Source organism: Melopsittacus undulatus, chromosome 4, assembly GCF_012275295.1.
Source record: "Melopsittacus undulatus isolate bMelUnd1 chromosome 4, bMelUnd1.mat.Z, whole genome shotgun sequence".
Taxonomy (NCBI): domain Eukaryota; kingdom Metazoa; phylum Chordata; class Aves; order Psittaciformes; family Psittaculidae; genus Melopsittacus; species Melopsittacus undulatus.
Genome location: NC_047530.1, coordinates 110,304,795 through 110,327,271, shown reverse-complemented (window position 1 = coordinate 110,327,271; position 22,477 = coordinate 110,304,795). Strand labels below are relative to the sequence as shown.

Below are 22,477 nucleotides of genomic sequence, written 5' to 3'. Positions count from 1 at the left end.
TTTGGGTGTCAGGTGTAGCAGATGGAACACGGCTAAAGAGGTTCAACACATAAATACTGCTTCATTAAATCAGACCTGACAAGTATCTTACAACCTTTTAAAATCACAGTGATACCAGCTCGACATCAAGATTCTAATCTTTCATCAGAGTTACTTCCACTTCACATAAATCTCCCTTGACCATTGTTACAACAGTGGGCCACCTTAATTATTGCTTGCATGAGGTCCAATATAAAGCCTGTTGAAATTAATGAAGAAATGGTTAACGAAAGTAAGCTTATAATTAATGATGGGGGACACAGCAGAAGTTAAACTGCTGTTTTTATCTCAGAGTCATAGAATAATTCAATAGATTCCTGGAATGATTTGGGTTGGAAGAGACCTCATCCAGCTCCAACCCCTGCCACGGGCAGGGACCCCTTCCACTGGAGCAGCTGCTCCAAGCCCCTGTGTCCAACCTGGCCTTGAACACTACCAGGGATGGGGCAGCCACAGCTTCTCTGGGCACCCTGTACCAGCGCCTCAGCACCCTGTGTTATTCACAGTGAGTAATAGTTGTTTGAGATACAAACCCAAGTTACTTTTCTATGATATTGCAGGGTCTGAATTGTCAGATTTATACCCTAAAGGGAAAGCTGCAGTGGGGTGAATCATGTCAAAGCTCTATATTGCCAGCTCCTACTTACTCATACAGTTTGGGAAGAGCTGGCATCCAATTACTACGCTGAGTTTACATGCACAACACTTCAGTTCCCACATGAATCACAATATTACTTCCAAACAGCTGCAGATAAGTACTGAAAAACTACTTATCTCAATAATGGATTTCAACTCTTTTAGGGTAATTTAAATGAACACGCAGCACAGGAATGAAATGAAAAGACTTAAAGAAACTAATACAGTTTGAGAATCAAAAGGAAGCTTTGTCCTTGCATCAGAATGTATTAGATCTTGCAATTTGCATATACAAATAATTCAGCAACATTCACCGGCATTATAAACACAGCAAGATCAAATTATAAATGTAATAAAAGAAAATAATAATAGCTGAAACTGTATAATACATACATATATTATAAAGATTTGACAAATTAAATACAATTTGGTATACAGAAAAAGTTGCAATAACTTTACATTAGAAATGGCACTCGGGAAATGAAGACAGTTCAAAATACTGCACACGGGTGGTCAGGCTCCTTTGGAAAGTTTAAAAACCTGATACATAAAAATACCCTAAAAAACACTGGTAATTACAGTATGCATTCTTCATTAAGGCCCAATTCAGCAAAGCACTTAAGGGATTGCTTCAGGAACAAAGAACCAAGGGTACTTCAATGTTTTGTGGAATAGAGACTTTGGAAAGCCAATGCTTAAATGCTTAGGTGAACTGGAACCTACCTTGACACATGAAAACAGTCGAGTCACACAGTGACCAAAACCACAGACCGATCAGAATGTACAACTTCCAATCAGCTATTTGGCATTTTAAAGTAATCCCATGCAACAGAGGACAAATTAAAGAAAGTTAATCTATATCTATACCAAGCCAAAGCTTCCCAGTTACTCGCCTGCTGCAACAAGCAGCCAACTGGCTAAACACAGGAACTGGAAAGCAAGCTTTTCAAATTATATATATATATATATATATATAAAGTCATTATGTAGCTCTATTTTTGACTTCTGAAATATATTATAGGTATTTTTGTTTCCTCCTACATATCTTCATACAGTTAGCAATTAAAATCTGAGTACCCACGTAGTATTGGACATTGCAGCCTAACTCCATCCTACTGCTTGCTAGAACTACAAATTGCTGCCTGGGTCCTGCAGAATGACCCCTGGTAGTAAAGCTGGTGAGCAGTGGGGGTTCTGCTGCAGCTCCTTGTGCTCTCCAGGGACCATAGCTCCCAGATAACATCACCCCACAGTGCCATCACCTGAGGAGGTTTGCTTCATGAGGCAGCTCTTACTCCAAGCTTTTAATCAGGGGACCCCAAAAGATGCCCATCAGACACATCATTTATCACATGTAAGGCTAAATGCATGGGAAGATCCTGGTATTGGGATTTAATGGGACCATAAAATACACTGACTTGGAAAGCATAGAATCATAGACTCATAGACTGGTTTGGGTTGGAAAAGGACCTCAAAGCTCCTCCAGCTCCAACCCCTGCCATGGGCAGGGACCCCTTCCACTGGAGCAGCTGCTCCAAGCCCCTGTGTCCAACCTGGCCTTGAGCACTGCCAGGGATGGGGCAGCCACAGCTTCTCTGGGCACCCTGTGCCAGCGCCTCAGCACCCTCACAGAGCTCATCTCAGTCTCCCCTCAGGCAGGTTAAAGCCATTCCCCTTGTCCTGTCTCTACAGACCTTTGCAAAATGTCCCTCTCCAGCTTTTCTGTAGGCCCCTTTCAATACTGGAGTTGCTGGAAATGTCTTTGCATGATTTTCCATAACCAACCTCTCTGAGTCTCCCTGTGCTACAAATGATCATACTGAAAACCCCACTGGGTTGGTTTCCACACTGAATTTATTCGATGGCTGTTTAAAACTGGATAAAAGTTCAGCAAGCAGTAGTAATGTAAACTTATTCAGCACTCATATTCATTACTCAGCACTCTGTGGCTTGAGTGTATCTTCTCATGGCAACTCAAAGGTTTAGTCTTTAAACAATCTTTTTTAAGTGCATAATTTACTGTACAAATAAATACAGAAGTGCATCAATGGGAAGACAAGAAGCAGTATATGGCAGTGTTCAGAACAGTGGGCTTAGGACTTTCTAAACTGCACCTTTTCCATTCAGGATGAAATGCAAGGAGAGGGATGCACACATTCCTGATTCCTTTCATTGGTCTGAAGTACAGTGCTATTTGTTAATGGAAATGAAGAACGGCCATGGGATAAAATAGTGCAAGAACAACAGTGAAATGACCAGTGTAAGTTGCTTACTTTAAATAAGGCTTTTATGTTTGCATTGAAAGAAACCCCAATCGACAGGACAAGACAGAGCTATTGCATATTAGTTATGTAATTAAAGTACATAGTCACATACTTTGTGCTCATTAGTTCATATATGCCTTTTAAAGAGTGGAAAAGATATACTTTTTCATTATTCAACATTCGGGTGCCCTGTGATTTTGGGGGTTTCTAACCCCCAACCACATCCTCTGCAGGGCTGTGATAAAGACTTTTAAACTATTTCACCAATTATATTATGAGTAGCATTTTCATTAAAAATATATCTATATACACAATCATATACCCCTTTTAGATAAAGGAAATACTCCTTTTTGGATAAAATATATATAGGAGGGGAAGTACACAGAGGAGTATTTTGCTACAACACAATTTTGCCAGCATTACACTCTTAGTAAAATGGTTTTTCAGAGTTTTAGCAAAGAGTGTTAACTATTCTGCTGAACTGAATCAAAGAATAAGAGTTCATCTCTTTTGCCTATGATCAAAGATGTGGGGAAATATGCAAATGTATAAAAAGAAGCTTTAAATCCATTTCTGACAATGGCTGTAAAGCTTCTTGAAGCAGACACCCTTAGGTGCTGCAAAATATACTCTTCTGATATGCAAAATATTCTCCAAATAGTGGTAAAGTGACATTATTGTCTTCCTAAATTGATTTAAGCCGATGTACTATTTAGGAAAGAACAAAAGAAATGGACTTTGAAAGCTCTATTAAATCAAAACGTCAAATCTGAATTTATACTGATTATATCTTGCTGATGGTAAGACTTAGAACTGCCACCAACCTGGAAGTTCTTAAAACAGACTTTGAAAACAGCTATATTTTTCAGGTGGACTGTGTATTATGACACATGAAGGGCCATATTCTGATACCTTTACCATTAACAGCCCTTCACTCAGTCTCCTTGCCTTCAATGAGCCTATCAGTGAAATAAACTACAAGCAAGCTCAAGCAGGTTATCAGCATATGTCCCTGAATAAACATCAATTTTCAGAGTGAAGAAAGATTTATGGCCAAAACATGTTTAGTTTAAACCTATGTACCACAATTCACCTTTTTCTTAGTAGGAAACATAAATCACCTGTGTAAAGTTTCCAGAGTTGGGAGATAACACTGATAAATATATATAAGGGGAAAAAAGCAAAGAAATTAACTTACTTAGAATAAAGATTTCTCTACCATCTCATAGTGATATACTGTGTATGAACATTATACTTTGCTTTAGAAGATATTTATATTTAAGAAATAACTTTATACAGCAAATGCAACTTTTAGAGCCAACACAAGGTCCTATTTACAATAAGGTCGACAAACAAAATGCCATGGAATAAATTAACAAAATATACAACTCTTTGTACAGAGAACTTAAAAAATAAGGCAGGGATTTTCACTTGAAATTAGCATAATCAGAAAAGATGTCGATGAAATCTTGTACCACTCTGTAGCAGAACTCATACTGTTCCTGTAAAACAATAGAGAGATATTAAAATGTGCTTTGGTTACATTGATCACAATGGAGAAAATGAGACTTATGCAAATCCTACTGCTAAATGCAACATGTTCTAACTTGGACCATTACTTGGACCTGTAGCTGGGGACTGGACCATTCTACCTTAAACGGTAGTGATGGTACCTCACTCTTGTCAAGTACAGGCTGATTGTTGCTCTTTTTAATGTTTATTCAATGAAAAGTGTGTGGACCAAGCTTTACATATTACTTATAGATGACTTTAAAGAAGTCAAAGGCATTTCTCCCTTTTGGGAGCAACTGCAAGCCAATTTAAGCCGAGACATTTTAAGGTAAGAAAGAACAACTGATACACGGCTTAAAAGGCATTTATTTCCTATGCTATGTCACCTGCAATGCTCAAAGAGTTGGGTTTAATCTGTCTCCTAAAAGACACAGGATCTCTAGCCAGGTTGTATTTTTAGGAATGCTATAAAAGAGAAATCTGTAAAAATACAGATTTCTGATAATACCTTGTACATACACAGCCTTCATCCATAATTTATGTCAACCTGAAAAAACACCCCTTTGTTCTCCTCCCACAAGGATATTTACAAACAGACATCCTCTGACAAAGATCCGCATTGCTAAACATCATACCAGTGTTTGCACCATATGTGGCCTTTGCAGTCTTAAGCTCTTCACAGCTTGAAATACATCTAAGAGCCCTTCAGCCTTCACCCGTTCCAGAATATTGCTGAGTGCTATGAATGTACCTGTTCTTCCAGCGCCAGCACTGCAACATAAACACAGTGGCTTGTGACATACAGCAGGATAAAAGTGTTAAATGAGAAGTAACAGTGATACGAAATAGCTAAATACTTGTATTACCTAACTTAAAACTCATTTTTTGTCCTTATTTTGTCATTTTGCCTGTGCCAAAAGGGAGATGGGATTAATGGCTATTAACTCAGAGCCAAGTTGGAACCAATGAAGACTCATTACGGAGAGCTTCTGTATGAAGGTGGATGATCCTGAGCTGGCTGAGTCACCCTCAACCAAGGTCTGAGACTCAAATCATGAGCTGGCAAAGCTGCATACTCAATTATGCATTCAACAGATTCAACAGAGAATTTCAGTGTTCCCACACACTGCTTTTGGTTTCATTACTGATGGGAGAGAACACAACCTTCAGCATTTCAGTTCCAATACTTGGTTGTAATGCAAAGAAGCACTGTGCAATCAAACCCACAGCTTTCTGGTAGGTTGTGATTTCTACTTCTACAAGGTGGACAGATATGAAAGCATTATTATTGTTATTATTACTATCATCATCATTACTCCAAAGCAATTTGATGGAAAATGTCCTATCCATCTGTAATGATTGTAGTGACTCTTACGACCAAAACCATTTCTTAAACAGATATATTAATATAAGGACAAACTAAGGCAAGACTACACACAAAGCTGTAGTACATATAAGAAACTAAAATTGACTGGTTCTGCCTCAATCTGGACTACAATAGGAAACTTAGTGCATTAAAAGCAACCAGTGTCTTTTGTTTCTGTATGTCCAATGAGTATATTTTGCCTTATATCTGTTTTACATCTGTGGAAACAAAAATATATTTCAGCAATTATTATTGGATTTATTATGTCTAACTCTATAGCAAAAAAAAACAAACAAACCCACAACACCCAATAAAATAAACCCCAAATAAACAAAACCAAACAGAGATTTCCTTCTCTCTACTGATAACACTAATTAGGGACTATCTGACATCAACCACTGAAAGGAAATAGCTTTGATAGGGAATAGTAACTAAAACCAGGATGGGACTCGAAAGGATGCTGGGGATGGGACTTTTCATTAGGGACTGTAGTGATAGGACAAGGGGTAATGGGTTAAAACTGAAACAGGGGAAGTTTAGACTGGATATAAGGAAGAAATTCTTTACTGTGAGGGTGCTGAGGCACTGGAATGGGTTGCCCAGGGAGGTTGTGAATGCTCCATCCCTGGCAGTGTTCAAGGCCAGGCTGGACAGAGCCTTGGGTGCCATGGTTTAGTGTGAGGTGTCCCTGGTTGGAACTAGATGATCCTAAGGTCATTTCCAACCCTAACTATTCTATTCTATTTTATTCCTTTCCATTATATTCTATTTTTTAACAGTCAGATGGAGTGGAAGGTTCACTGCATTGCTGAATAAGGATTAACACCACATTTCTTAAACTTAAATTCTCATGTGCTTTAACCATAAGCAGGTGAATTGTAACCACGTGTCATTGCTTCACCTTATTTCTAGCAAATACAAAAGAACACATCTGATAAGCACAAAACCAAACATAGGAACCTTTCTTCTGGGGGTTTGAAACCTGTCTGACCCTGTCCCTGTGCTCTCAGAGCCTGACTTTGTATGGAACAGAAAACAGAAAGAGCTTTATTGATTTGTAAAACTTTAGATACTTTAAAAGCAAGGCACCAAACAATCCCCACCATGAAAACCTGGCCCAGGACAAAGCCATATTCCAGCTGATGTATACCAAGTGACACACAGGCTGCCTCTTACCATTAATGTAAGCACTGTTTTCTCTCTGCCTCTGAGGACAGGAGCACATTTCACCTTCAGCTCTGGGCTGGGAATACTGAACTCTCCTGACAGTGTAAAAACCAGGAGCATCTTGATGCTGACAGAACACTGCAGCACTGCACTGGTGGGTGCATTACCCATCCCCACAACACACCCACAGCTCCACTTCCCCCATCACAGCATTTAGCAAAGCTCAGGTGCACCCAGGTAACAACAGGTCTGTTTACTCCTGCCCATCAAGGTCACCATCACCATTTGCTGACTTAGCAAAAGACAAGGCAAAAATCCTTTATGGAATACTAGGTTTTCTTTTTTCCCTATCCTTTTCCTTAGTTTTTATTGGTTATCTTTGAATGGATGTGCTCTACTCCATCACGGAGGAAAACTGTCATAAAAACACTAAGGAAAGGAAAAAGGAAGAGGAAAAGCAAAAGCAAGCCTGTTCCTTAGCTAAGAGTGGGAAGAAGAGGTGCCTCTCACCTGCAGTGCACAGTGATGGGGTGGTTGCCAGTTTGCTGCTGCTGCTTTTGGACAGCTGCAATCAGGTCGATCATCCCTTTTCCTTCTGCAGGAATCCCGATTTCTGGCCACCCATGGAAATGGAACTGCCGGACGAGCCTGCTTTGCTTCTCCTGGTTACCCTGAGTGCAGGAGAACACCTGGTTTATCCTGTTACTTCAATATGGAAACACACTTTTACCTTAAATACCTGCATGAAACCTGGAGAGGGGCTTTGGACAAGGGCCTGTAGGGACAGGACAAGGTCCCTTCTAACCCAAACCAGTTTATGAGTCTATGAGTCTAACTATTGCAAGCACAGAGTTGCAAACACTGGGTGTCTCTGCTGTTGCTTGGTGCTTTCAGCACGCTCACCAGCAACGCAAATCAGATCCTATAGAAATAATGCAGGGCAGAGATGTGTGCTGAAAAGGTCAACAATCAGTCTGAATAGGAACATAAAGGAAGAGCTGAGAGGCAGAGGCAGGTCCGTGTGCTGTGAAAGGCTTCATAGGATTTAAAAACCTGGAATTAAATTTCCCTTTATATTGTGAGAAATGGTAGAAAACACAAGAGTAACAGCAACAAGAAGACATAAACCCCCCTAAACAAACAAACTGGAATGGGTTGTCCAGGGAAGCTGTGAATGCTCCATCCCTGATAGTGTTCAAGGCCAGGTTGGATGAAGCCTTGGGTGCTATGGTTTAGTGTGAGGTGTCCCTGCCCATCCAGTTGGAACTGGATGATCTTAAGGTCTTTTCCACCCCTAACTATTCTAGGATTCTAAACCCCACACCCCTGTGCCAGATGTTAATGAACCACATTTATCTTTAGATAGAAATCCCCTAATTTAACTTATATAATCGTAATTTTAAATGCCTCAGATGCAAAAAAACCCCAAACCCTTAATGTCATAAAAACGTTACCTGGTTGTATGTAACTACGAAGTCCCTTACACTTATGGCATCTAACAGGCTGTCGTTCTTTATCTCTACCGTTATCTCTCCATGAGTTACAGAGCCCTCCGATGGCCAGTACTGGCAGCATTTTTCCTGCAAAATTGAGAGAGAAATGTAAATGTTCCTTTAATATTTTCCCACTTATCCACGTTGTCATGAATTGCTGATGTAGGAGCTGACACACACAATAAACGTGTCCGAAACAGCAACAAAAAGGCTAATAACTAAGGATACAGGAATAAGGTATTTCTCTATTATAAACCATTATGATGATAAAGGCTTGGGAGTCAGATGCCAAATACTGCTTTAAAACAGAATAGAGTAAAATATGAACCCCTGAAAGCAGTGCAGTGTTGTTCAAAACCCTCCCAAAACCACAAACAAAGCACATTTCAAGGCACTAAAACATCCTGAATCTTCAACCTGCAGCACACAGAGGTGCTACAGGACTCCCTCTATTGATGAACGATGTACTAGGAGGGGTTTAGAATAAGCCACTGGAGCTTCTACTGGTAGAACAGGGATGGAAGTCCTCACAAAAGCCTTGTCCTGCTGTTCCCAAATCCCACATGGCTATTCCATGTCAGGCACCCCCCTAAATTTAATGCTTTTCATATGAACTGGGTCCTTCTTCAGTCGTTTTGGTGGGGTTACAATTCAAGTAACAGCAGCAACATTGACTCACACCAAATAGTGAAGCAGAGGCTCATCTTAGGCAAGGCAGATGTGATAGGTTATTACAGCTGCTCTAATGTTATATTTTAGAGGTGTTAACAGCAAGTGCTTTGCTGTGGAGCTGGGGGCTGCGGGACACGTACCTGCTCCCTCTCTTGCACCTCTGTGAGCATAACGATGGTGTGGCACTTCCACTCCCACACCATCCGCCAGAAATCCTCCACCGTGTGTGGAAGGGGTCCCTGGGTGGCAATGAAGTAATCCTTCTGGCGATAGCCCTGCAGAGAAAGATCTGTTCATGTCGTGATATGTGAGAGCAAGAGGGATGGGGATGATGGTCAGAGACACGATCGATACTTAAACTGGTGCCTCCCATCTGCCATGCTGCTCAACAGCGTGATGGTTACTATAGATCTGGTGACACTGAGCCCACCCAAGTCTTGCTTATTGCCAGAAATAAAGGAAAAAGAGACCTAAATTCACAATCCTAAGTTGTGTTTTATGACTTTTTACAGATGTGGCTGAAAGGATGAAATTCTGCAGTGATAAGGAACCAAACAGTTTTCACAAGGAGATGCTAACCCTATATAGCAGATACAATATATAAAAGACATATATATTAAGAGAGTATTTAAATTACACAACCATTTAAACTGACAATGAGAACAGCAGATAAGAAATGTATGGAAACTCTCATAAGCCAAACCCAAACAAAACAGGCCATGTTCTACATAAGCTGATTGTGCCTCTTTAAAAAGACTTATGAGCAACAGCAAAATATCTGACTTGGAGTTTAAATACCCAAGTTTTTTGGTACATACGTCTATGAAGGAAGCATTGATGTAGTCTGTGTACTCTTGCCCTCTTTTCATGGACAGAATCACTCGATTAAAATCATCTGAAAGAAAGGAAAACAGTCTTACTATTGGTAACAAGGTACTGATCGCTCCATGCTTACATCTGTGAAAGAACAAAACCAGTAACATCTTTGATCTGTCTCAAAGCTCTTATCCAGGATTTAGAGTGTGTAGCAGAAGGAGGGCATTGGTTTTGCTGCCGTTGCTTTTCCATTCATGCAGGATAAGACAAGGTCTGAAACTTTCATTTTCAGGTGCAGACATTACAGTGCTGCTCCAGATTGTGCATGGAAGCACACAGGAATACACTGGTTTAGAAGGTGAAGCTGCTGAAAAATAACCTGATAGTAACACATTTTATACTGACAGAGTAAAACCCAATTAATTCAATTGTCTGCAGACACTTTATGAGCCCATTACACTCTGTAAGGAGAAGATACTGTTTGTATCAGTGCATTCTTTAGAAATTCAGAGCAGATATACCTGCAGAGAGAACAACAAACACAAGGGGACAGCAAATGGAAACCCCCCCAAAAAGTGTATTCTAGTTAAAATGAAGCAAACCCCAAAACCACCACTCTGCAAGGTACAAGGAGGTGTGAAAGTGTTTCAGTTTTACAGGCAGAGCAGTTCAAACTTTCCCACATTAAGACATGGAGCTGATGGAGTGAATCCAGAGGAGGCCATGGAGCTGCTGCGAGGGCTGGAGCAGCTCTGCTCTGGAGCCAGGCTGAGAGAGCTGGGCTGGGGCAGCCTGGACAAGAGAAGGCTCCTGAAGGGGAGACCTGAGAGCAGCTCCAGTGCCTAAAGGGGCTGCAGGAAAGCTGGAGAGGGGCCTGGGACAAGGGATGTAGGGACAGGCCAAGGGGAATGGCTTGAACCTGCCAGAACAGGGGAGACTGAGCTGAGATTTCAATGATTCTATGACAAACAGCACTTCACTGGATGAGCCTTAAATTCCCTTCCAACCCAAATCAATTCTATGATTCCATGACACTATATGCAGTGATTATTTGCAGGATTGCCATTTCCAAATCCAGGCAGGACCTCTACCCTGGAGTTGTCCCAATAGAGCTGTGTTGTTGTTGACATAGAAATACTGTGTGCACTTACAACAGCCTAAGGGTCATTGAGTATTTATAGCCCTTATTTCTACATATAAGAAGTCCGTCTCTTACATGGGATAATCTGGATGACTCTGGCTTTCTTCATGTTTGCTGGAAGGTTGCCAGTTCTCATGTTTTCTTTCATTATCCGAACGTTTGTTAACTTCTGCAATCAAACACACAAATGAGGATGGGAACTCAGCGTGGTTCTCACTCACCAGACCTGGTACTGAAGACAGTTCCTAAGGGTCTTTATCAGGCACAGAAGTGTAACAGAGTCAAAGCACAAAACCCACTTCACTGGCCAGTGTTTAAAACTGAATTAGGAAAAATAGTCATGTAATAGTCAGCTATGTTTTTCATACTGATGTCTAAGAATCTGAACATCCTCCCAAGGCTTATCAATAAACTCTAAAGACTGTAAAATAACAGTGGGTTTTACCATTTTGGGTTAGTTTGGAGGTTTTTTGGGGGGGTCAAGGCACTTTTGGTGCACCCAAATGTGGCTTTCAGAAGCCTGACTCTATTCCAGTAAATCTCTAGTAGCAGCAACATGCTATTAAAAGAATCCCCTATCTTCTGAGAAATCACTTTCCAGCTACTCTGCAATACCATGTTCAATAGACTTTATGTCAGAGACTGTCACAGTGGTGACAACACAGCTCCACTCTTTTTGGGTGTAGGTGGGCTCAGTGAACCTGGACCATCTTAAGTCCATTTCAGAACTAAAGGCTGTTCTCTGCACTTCAATGCAGCCTTGCTGGCAGCGTGACAGCAAAACCAGACTTCAGAATGCTGGAGAAAGTAGAATATTTGATGTTTCCATTTGTTTGAAATGAAACTCGTTGCTATGTCAGACTTATTTTCACCTTATTTCTGCATCATTGTCTTTTCCCAGTCTCAGTTTCTAATTAGATTAATCCTATAAAGGGAAGGGTGAACTCCAGTGACCACCTAGGTGTCAATTAACACTTCAGATCTATCTGTAGAATAAGTACTCTTGCATAGCATGAGCTCTTGAAAAGTTCTGACTGCTTCCTCAGACAACAAAGTCTATTTTAAACACTATCACAAACAGCCAGTGTGGTTGCTCTCTGCATTTGGGGTATCTCCACTACACAGAAATGCTTATTTTCCTTCCCTTTCCTGACAGACGTGCATATTCAGCCCAAGATATATAAACTCTTTGCAATTCTCTCTGCTGTCAGGCATTGCTGAGTTAACATTCCCCTTGAGATGTAAAATAGGAGCCTGTAATCCAGCTCCCTCTTCCAGCATTATCTGATCTGGCACCCAGCACCAGACCCAAAGAATAATGCCATGTTTCTTTCCTAAACAAACAGAAAACTATCGGAAAAGTGCCCTAAAACATGCAGCTTTCAATGAGCATTTGAAGAACAGGATGTTATTCAAGGCCCCATTCACTGGTTCCGCAGACCCATTCACTATAAGCACAAAACAAACCGAGTCATTGCTTTGATGGACCTTCTCTTTCAGGTTATACTTCTGCTTCTGAACTATCTTTTGGGCTTACATGTTTCCACACTTACTAATCCTGTGTCATACTTACTTTAAACTCTTCTTCTAGCCCTATTTTGACGAGGTTTGGTGCTGCGTTTTGTGATGTTTGGAGATGTTTTTCTAAGGAGGACACATCTAGCTCCGTGTCACCGTAGAGGTAGTATTCAAGTAAGGCTTGATAAATGAAGGAGTATTGCATCTGCAATGAACAACGAGGCAGGTAAGCGTATTGCAGAACAAGGAAGTGAAACTATGAATTCTGGCACTTTCTCATCTATTTCCTTTGGTCTACAATCCACTAAAATAGAGTTTTCTTGTTACATTACTCACATTCCCTAAAATTCCACTCTCATGTGCATGGGGAAACCCAGATACCCAAAGATGATGTGCCTTATGGTGACTTTCACAACCCTAACATGCCTTTATCTTCTTCCCCAGCCCCATCCTTCCACTAGGCTCTGTTAGTTTCCCAGTTATCCAGGCGTGCAACAGAACAGGACATACTGGGGTGCATATCAGAGAGCAAATACAGGAGAATAGTCTTCTTTGAGCAGGAAAAGTTATGATTCCAACTTATTAAAGGCCACTTACATCAGTCTGAACCATCTGCGGCCGCTGGTTACGGATCCTTGAGACAAACTCAAAGACATCGACCTTCTGCTCCGCGTGCATCATGTCTATGATGGCATCGATAACGATGAATGTGCCCGTGCGGCCCACACCAGCGCTTGGGAAAGGAGCAGAAACAACCATAAACCTCTATGGAATTACCAGGTCTATAGGAATTGCTATAGCAGTGTCACGGGTAGAACTTATATTGTTTGTACTGGATTGAAATGCTCACTGTGAGACATAAAACTTCATTATTTTAATAATGATGGCAAGAAATAGGTAAGTTCTTCATGTAAAAAGTCACCTCTTAGCAGCTCAGAAATGATGAAATTAGAATTATATTAGAAAAAAAAGCTTTGGGAAAAAAAATCCGCTTGGCCAATGAAAATAATTCAGTCTAAGATGATATTTTAAGCGTTTTTTTCTTCATTTTTAGCTGTTTTCTTGGTTGCTCTTTCATGCTACTTGTTACAAGTTACTTGTTACAAGTTCTACACTTCACCATCCCCAAACCCTTTCTTTTATATCCTTCAAGAGCCACGAGAGGGAGCACGATCATTATAAATCACATCACTCCAGCCACTTTCAGCTCTTCCTTTCAGAGGAAAAGGGCATGGCATCCTGTGCTAGGCATTAATAGCTCTCCTTTAACCTCCTGTTAGCTCACTTTGTACAGGAACAGATGCGATGTCCACAAACACCTTCTGAAACGCGACACAAATCTCTCCCCCATCCCAACGTGCTCAAAGACAAACATCAACACTCAGCAATGTTAAGTTTCCACTAACACCAGGAAAAAATCATTGCATGCATAATATGACTTAGTTCATATATGCACACATATCATTTAACAGCAAACACCGTATGAAACCTGTGCCTCCAGGTCCTCCTGTTCCAGACCCACCAAGTACCATGGACCTCCACCAAGACTTCACACTTCTTCACAGTCAACACCCCTGCTATAACATTCTGCCTCCAAATGCCTTTGTGTTTAATGATAGGTTTGGCAAGCTCCCCGCTCTCCTTGCCCAGCTACATCCCAATCCAAACACCTTCTCCCCAGCCCCTCTGTGTCCATAGACCAAGAGCCACCGTAGCTCCCACCCCATAGTGGCCAAAGCTCTCTGCCCTTTCACTTCCTTTCATTCCTGTTTGACCTCTGTTATAATGGATGAGTTCACCTCAAGTCCTAATGTCATGACTCAGAGTTTACAGAGACTTTCCTCTTCCTGATGTGTCCTGGAAGCCACCTCCTCAGCATGGGTCACCCATTGCCAGCTCACACTTGCCCTTTGTTGTGAGCTTTGATACACTGAACACCACACTCAGCTTCCTCACGTCTATGCCTTTTATATACACAATCCCTTTGCACATATCCTTGTTCCATCCCCATGCCTCTGCCCCAAGGTTACCTGACTTCTGAGCAGTGCTTAATTCAATCCTTGTATGCTCCTGCTGAAGCTGGTAGTTTTGCCAACCTTGACATTTGCCTTGCAAGTTCCCTTTCATCCATCCTTAGCCTATGCTGGGGTACTCCATTACTCAGCTATTCCTCAGTGGAGCTCTCTGCTCACTCAAAAACTGTATTCCTGAAAACTTCTGGGAAAAAAACTGGCAGAAAATCCTGTTCTTTGCTCCTTCCAAATGTTAACTTAGGGTTTTATTAACCTCCAAAAGACTCCGCTTGAGCAGTTTCTAGGTGATGTTTGTATAAAGGCTCACTAAAAGTGGATGGTTTACTCACTCTCGATGAGTTTCCCTTTCCTCTTCTCAACAATCAACAGTGTCACATCCTGAGCTGTGACGGAAATGAAGTGTCACCTCTCTGCTCCTTTATTCCTCACACAGGCTGAAGCGCTGCACCAGCCCCCAGCACTGACACAGCCGGTGCTGCTGTGTCCCATTGGACATTTATATCCCATCATATCTAAATCTCTGCAGATTTTTATTGAGTTTATTTTATATTTCCCTTTATTTCATCTCTTATTCTGCTAATTAAGCTAAATACAGAATTTCCTGTGGGTGCAAAAGAAAGCTCAAACCTAGTAAGAGTCTCCATAGAACATCATGGTAAAAGGGTATAGGAACATTGTGGCTTTCTCAAAGGAAAGACTATGTGAGCCTACTAAAAGCTCCATTTCCCATGTAATGCTTTCATTAAGCATCTTATATATGACACCTGAGAGAGAAGATGAGATTTGGGTGGCAATGGAGAAGTGCAGAGGCTGGTTTGGCCAGGGCAAACATACTCTTTTTCAGTAGCACACACTTCAACAACTTGGAGTGAATTTGTAAGTGTCTGATACGAGCAAGAGAAAAAGAGACAAATACAGGAATCTGCAACCATTCCCTTAAAACAGGGCCCAGAAAGATGAAGCTTTTTTTTAGTCTATGATAATTGTTCCTGAAAAGACACTTCTTGCTCAGCTGTGAGCTTCCAGTTGCTATAGAGATTGCAATTAGTCTCTTAAAACTGATCTGGAGTTTTAGTTTGTGGTCTCATTACCACAAGAATTCAAACAGTTTAGCACAAGGCTTTCATAGCAGGATGTTCATGTGTGTGTGCCCCAACGAGTGGGAATATGTTCTGCATTGCTATGTAGGGCATTCTTAACACTGCAGCACTGAAACGTCTTAAAGGCAAGTCTTTATTCCAGACTCTCGAGGCATTTAATGGATGATTTACATAGCAAACTGCACTTGTATTGTGGGAGAAGTGGGGGATGGATTCCCAGAGGAGCATTTAGTGGCAAAGGTCACCGAGCTGTATTACAAGTCTTGTTCTTCTGACAAAGGAGCATATTTATACCGAACACTGGATATCACTCATGGATAAAAAAGAAACAAACAACGGAACAACAACTTCTGATTGAGCATTAAAGTGATAGCAAAGACCTTTTGAAATGGCTTCTACCCTGGGCTCTCAAAATATTACATTATATATAATGTATATATTTTATTTACATAATATATATTACATAATATATTACATAATATATATTATATTGTGTTATATTGCCTTTTATATATATAAATACGTTAGCAAATACATATATATATACATACACACACTCCATAGCCTAAGAGCAGATTACAATTTAGCCTTGATATTAGACATGTAACCCCAGGCCAAGCTAAGAGAATGGCTTGAGGAGCACATACACACCTGCAGTGAACCACAATGGGTCCAGCATGGGCAGGATTCAACGTTTTGACCTTCTTCAGGAATTTCAGCATCCCAATGGGAGTGAAAGGCACCCCGAAATCAGGCCAGCTGGTGAAGTGAAGCTGGGTAACAAGCCTCGGAGCTTTACAACCATCATGAAGCTGCAGGAAACACACAGAGCTCAAGTTTGACACTTCATTTTTCATGCAAAGGTTTATATATAAACTGCTGTGGTTATTTGTGAACCAATTCCTGCAACATTTAGAGCCTGACTCAAGGAATTTTACAGCGTATGTAAAATACAAACACAGAGTAAAATTACCATAGATTATTCAAGGTCAGGTTGGATGGGGCTTGGAGCAGCTGCTCTAGTGGAAGGTGTCCCTGCCCATGGCAGGGGTTGGGACTGGATGAGCTTTAAGGTCCCTTCCACTCAACCCATGGAAACCTTCCCAACCCAAACAACACTGCCAGGAATGGGGCAGCCACAACTGCTCTGGGCACTCAAATTCCCTGCATTTCTCTGAAGCAAATATTTGACACCATAACAATTTGCTTTCAGGATGAAAACGAATTCCCATCGGGAGCACTGTCCGTACTTACTGACTGAACACAGAACTTGCGGATGGTGTAGTCAACCAGAACTATGCAATCTTCCATGGACACACGGATGTTTCCATAAGTCCAGCACCCCTGGTCAGGCCAATACTGATAGCATTTTTCCTGTTCAAACACACAGTGAGTTTAATAGTAAGTCTGCTTTCATTGTTGCTTACTCATAAAACAATGCAAATAGGATATGTAAGTATGAATACAGTTATACAGAGTTGCTCATCTGGCACAACACAACTTTAACACTTTGCTAGTGCTGTTGATGCTTAAATTTATGCAGAGAAGGTGAGAACAGCTTTGGAGTTGTTTTTTAACCTAGCCAGACCTAAACAGCTTTTGGGTTGCATGGGTTTTTTGTTAGGGGGTGCCTAACAATGGGGACTGTGATGTCTTGAGTCTAATTTCTAGGTGTGAAATGCAAGGCAGTCGCTATGTGGAACATCCAGATTTAACAGCGCTGGCTTCTCAGACTGGGAATGGGCTCTACTTACAGACTGCTTTTGCTGTTTGAGCTTCATCAAGCTAATAGTAAATACCTTCATCAAGTTAATAGCAGAATAAGGCAGAAGTAGGCAGACAAGGAACGCCTGTCCTCATGCCTGCAGTGAGCTGATGGTATCTGCACTATATTTTACCGTAAAAATGCACAAAAGACGTAAGAAAATCAGCTTTCACACCACAATATGATTCCGTAATGTCTCACAACTGCATCCTCTTCCATCTCTTCATCCATCTCCTTCCCAAGGCCAGCTTATCCCCATATTTCTCCACTGGCAGGAGCCCTTGGGGGGCAAGAGAAGCCTGGCTCTCCACTACTGAGTGGCTTCTGCCTCCTCCCATTCCCACAACCACTTGGGAAACAAAAGCTTTTTTCCTAAGGCATAAGTTTTTGCTGACTTTAGATGTATTTCAAGTAAGGATGCAGCATGCTCAGTGTGCCAAAGTGTCCCACAGGGGAAAGGAAATATAAGGAGATAATGAAAGAGTATCTTTCATGTGTCTTGTTGTTCCTTTCCTTAATATTTTAACCTAGCTTCTCAAGTCTGTGAAGCAGGAATTGAGTTCAATGTCTCACACTTCTCGTGTGTGTCTCAGCATTCAGCCAATAGAAAGTCACACAACGCGAGCAGCAAGATGCGTATGAGGAGGAATGGGGGGACAGGAATACAGCATTACTGTTATAAAGCAGCAGCTTTGGTTTGTTTTGTGCATGTGCCAGAAGGTATCTGAAATATAATACTGAGGAAAATGAACAGTTTTTATCTTCCTTTCCAACCAAACCCACCCACAAGCACAGCCTTATGGTGCGATAAAGCTCAGGCATGAGAATCTGCTTTGGCTACGGGCTACCCAGGACAAAATTAGCTATTGGAACAGTTTCCTTCAGGTCAGTTTGTCTGAATTTGTATTTTGGAAATGAAACTACGTGTATGAGCAGAAACCCCCATGTGCTCACAGTAGTCAGAAACACAACTGGCCAGATGCTGAGCAGCCACAACTGCCTTTGGAGTGCGCTCTCCTAAAGACATCTCACATTCAGCCAGAGCTCTTTACCTCTTTCCTTTCTTTCAGGTTGGTTAACATGACAATAACAGCCGACTTCTGCTCCCATATCATCCTCCAGAAATCATTAACCGTTTCCTGCTTTGGTCCTGCAGACAGAAGCACATACACACAAACATATGCTTGTAGCAGGTACCTTCTCTCTTGAAACACACTCTGTTAAGCAGACTATGGCAGGAGCATCATTTAGTATTTCTGCTTTGCAGTTCTCCCCCATACCAAGGTCTGACATTGCTTGAGAGCTGCTCATCCTGCTGTACAGGACAGGAACCATCCCTGGCAGTGCTCAAGGCCAGGTTGGACACAGGGGCTTGGAGCAGCTGCTCCAGTGGAAGGGGTCCCTGTCCATGGCAGGGGTTGGAGCTGGAGGAGCTTTAAGACCAAACCAGTCTAGGATTCTATGATTTCTGAAGGGCAGGGGCAGCTGTTGTTTTGTATTGTCTGGGATTCCCTAACTTTGTGCCTACAGCAGCATAAGAATTCATGTGAAAATGTTCATTTCCATAGCAGGCTTGGTGTAGAATCAGGATACAGCAATTTTAAGAGAAGTAAAGCAGGAGTTGAGGGGGAAAGGTGAGCTTCTTCACTCAAAGTATCTGCAGGTCTAAATGCAGTGTGTTACCTCGCACTCACTGCTATCTGGCTCCAAGACTAACCTCTAAATCCCACCTCACACTTGGCCACAATCTGCAGCTGAAAATAACCTTGAAAACACATCTAAAAGTGAATGTTCAGCCATAAGGTGTAGAGAATAGAGAAACGAGAATACACTACCTTGTGCTGCGATAAATTTGTTCTTTTCTTTATAACCCTATAGAAAAAAAACATCAGAGAAGTTAAAAGATGAAATGCCAACATATGCCAACAGAAAAATACCCATTCTTTAGCACTGGGTCTGGTGCTGTTTAACATCTTTGTTGGTGACATGGGCAATGGGATGGAGCACCCTCAGCAAGCTCCCAATGGCACCGAGCTGTGTGGTGCTGTGACACACTGGAGGGAAGGGATGGGATCCAGAGGGACCTGGACAGGCTGGAGAGATGGGACCAAATGAACCTCATGGAGTTCAACAAGGCCAAGGGCAAGGTCCTGCCCCTGTGTTGAGGCAATCCCCAGCACAAACACAGGCTGGAGGAGACTGAACTTACATCTATATAGGATGCATTAATGTAGTCTGAAGGTGGGACTCCATCAATTTGGCTCAAAATCACTCTGGAATGGTCATCTGGAAGAAAACACATTACAAGCATGTTTGCGTGTTTATCAATCTGAAATATGTTATTTGCCTGCAAGCAGGAGGCCAGGCTAAGCCCACACTTCATCCAAAGTAGCTCTCTCCTGTATTGCTCCTACTCCTCATCAACTAACAGTCTCCCTAAGCCCTTTGCATTGCTCTCAACCTGGAGGTCACTGTCACTGCAGCTCTGCAGTACTGGAAGCCCAAACTCCATGTTTGCTTGCTCCAAACTAAACTGAGATCCTACAATATCCACTTGACATAGTGTATTCTGGTAGAAGCCCATAAGCACCTCATAGCACAACACTGTAGAACCGCTATAGTAAAACCTAACAGGAGAAGATCAATACTAGAGACATGCACAAAGCATTGTAGAAAGAACATTTGTGAACAGTGAAACTGCATTATTTGAACAGCAAATGAATACTACTACCAGTCTGCACAGTGCCAGAGTTAATGCTCTGATTGATAAGGTAATGCTCTGATTGAAAAGATAATGTCTTACATGGCAGGATGTTGGGATATCTGTTTTTCTCCCTGTTTTCTTCCTTATTTGCCATTTCAAACGTTCCCTGCACATATCCAGATGTTAAGGACTAAAACACAAAAACACAAATAGAGAAGTCAATGGGTTAGAACACAGTTAACTCTTGACTGCACCATGGCTTAGTGACAGCCTGCATCCATACCCATTGCCCTGCATCCGACAGAATCAAACCACTGGCTTGCAACGACTTTCATTATAACAGGAAACTACATCCTGGCAGATTTCGCTCCAGAGAACAAGTTCAGCAGTTCTGGAGACAGAAGCAGAGTTATTTAGGAAACGAAGCTGCCATCTGCTGTGGTGATTCACAGCACCGTGACCCAGCGCATGGATGCGATGCTCTGCCGCGCTCCGCTCCTACTTTTAGCCCCAACAGTTGGTTCAACAACAGAAGAGGTTGATTGTTAATAGCAAAGAACACTCAGTATCAAACACCTTGCTGAGGTCCACAGGTGAGGGCACAACACTGGTATAAAGGGAGGCAATAGAACATAAATCACAGCTCTTTGATGCGGGAAGTTGCTGTACGAGCACACGTCAAATTCTGCAAGGGATCAGCAAGATCTGAGGCTGCAGATAAATTTAGTCAAGCTAAACCCAACCAACAACAACAAAACCCAAGGCTCTTACACAGCAATCAAATGGAAGGAAGAAACAGAGAGGAAGGGGGTGAAGGGTGATGGGTTTAAGCTAAAAGAGGGGAGATTCAGGCTGGATGCAAGGAAGAAATTCTTTACAGTGAGGGTGGTAAAACACAGGCATGGGTTGTCCAGAGAGGTGGTGGATGCACCATCCCTGGAGGCATTCCAGGCCAGGCTGGATGTGGTTCCCAGAACCTGATCTAAATGAAGATGTCCCTGCTCATTAAAGGGGATTGGAACTGGATGATCTTTAAGGTCCCTTCCAACCCAAACTATTCTGTGATACCATGAAGATGAAAACAAGGAAGTGTCTCAGAGCCCCTCCACTGCCATGGCAGAAGCTGTGGGGACACCACCACTGAGCTCGGGGCTGTGGCAGAGACCTTGGGGCAAGGGGACAGTCAGATACACACCATTCATCAAGAGACATGGCACGAACCTTCTGCCCTGTGCTTTCAGCTGTGCCCTCCCTGCAAACTGTGTGAACAAGAACTGGATTTCCTTAAGCTTCTTGCATTGAACTCCTAAATAACTCAGTGTCAGCATCTTGGATCCCACCACAGTAAAACCCCAGTGGTCTGGGAATGCACAGTCACCTTCTCCCACCCTTCCTCTACCTCCTACTGCCCAGTGTGAATCACACTGGGGAAGGGAAAACAATAGTCAGGGACTGCAGAGCTTAAATCAAGTGCTCTGCTTGCCTGACAGAGAGCTGGGCTTGGAATTTCCCTTTAAAAGCAACAACCCGTGTTGTAAAGGTGACATAACATGAAAGGGGGGGTATGGGGAGGACTTCACTACCACCAGAGAGGAAACAGCAACGTGCACGTGTGGTTTGGGTTGTTAGATATCACTTTAACTTGCGAATGTAAGTAAAAGAAAGGGGAGGGGATGTTAAATAAAGAGTTGAAAATGAAAGCTGCTCTTAGCAAACTGTTTGATTCCTCATTCGAATGAAGCCTGGGGCTTTGCTAATTAAAAATATATTTACGATTTATAAAACACAGAAACTTCATTTACATTTTGCATAAACCAACATCATCAGCACTTCTAACACATAAATCCTTCCACTTTCAACATCCAGGCAACACATTCCCAATAAAGAGCCACATAAGTTCTGCATCTTCATGTGGAAAACACATTAAAAGGAATTATCTCTGGCAAAATAATGGGAAACCTCTGGAATAAATAGGGGAGATTTAGATTGGGTATCTTTAAGCTGTTCTTCCCTGGGAGGGTGCTGAGGCGCTGGCACAGGGTGCCCAGAGAAGCTGTGGCTGCCCCATCCCTGCAGTGCTCAAGGCCAGGTTGGACACAGGGGCTTGGAGCAGCTGCTCCAGTGGAAGGGGTCCCTGCCTGTGGCAGGGGTTGGAGCTGGATGAGCTTTAAGGTCCCTTCCAACACAAACCAGGCTGGGATTCTATATGGAACATTTCCTGCTACTTATTCCTGAAAAGCCCTGATGTCTT

General features: G+C 42.1%; 1 protein-coding gene across 1 annotated transcript in view; it reads right to left on the bottom strand.

The window, feature by feature from the left end:
- Window positions 1-2,944: 2,944 nt before the first annotated feature.
- PTPRE (protein tyrosine phosphatase receptor type E) overlaps window positions 2,945-22,477 on the bottom strand; it is a 93,007-nt gene continuing 73,474 nt past the window's right edge. Inside the window, exons 7-21 of the mRNA XM_034062569.1 lie at window positions 20,326-20,416; window positions 19,732-19,808; window positions 19,358-19,394; window positions 18,575-18,672; window positions 17,012-17,131; window positions 16,409-16,569; window positions 13,222-13,357; window positions 12,680-12,829; window positions 11,182-11,275; window positions 9,968-10,044; window positions 9,290-9,424; window positions 8,439-8,564; window positions 7,495-7,655; window positions 5,087-5,222; window positions 2,945-4,441 (exon numbers count right to left, since the gene is read on the bottom strand). Of these exons, the coding sequence (XP_033918460.1) occupies window positions 4,367-4,441; window positions 5,087-5,222; window positions 7,495-7,655; window positions 8,439-8,564; window positions 9,290-9,424; window positions 9,968-10,044; window positions 11,182-11,275; window positions 12,680-12,829; window positions 13,222-13,357; window positions 16,409-16,569; window positions 17,012-17,131; window positions 18,575-18,672; window positions 19,358-19,394; window positions 19,732-19,808; window positions 20,326-20,416 (1,674 nt within the window). The 3' untranslated portion in view covers window positions 2,945-4,366. The remainder of the gene's footprint in view (window positions 4,442-5,086; window positions 5,223-7,494; window positions 7,656-8,438; window positions 8,565-9,289; window positions 9,425-9,967; window positions 10,045-11,181; window positions 11,276-12,679; window positions 12,830-13,221; window positions 13,358-16,408; window positions 16,570-17,011; window positions 17,132-18,574; window positions 18,673-19,357; window positions 19,395-19,731; window positions 19,809-20,325; window positions 20,417-22,477) is intronic.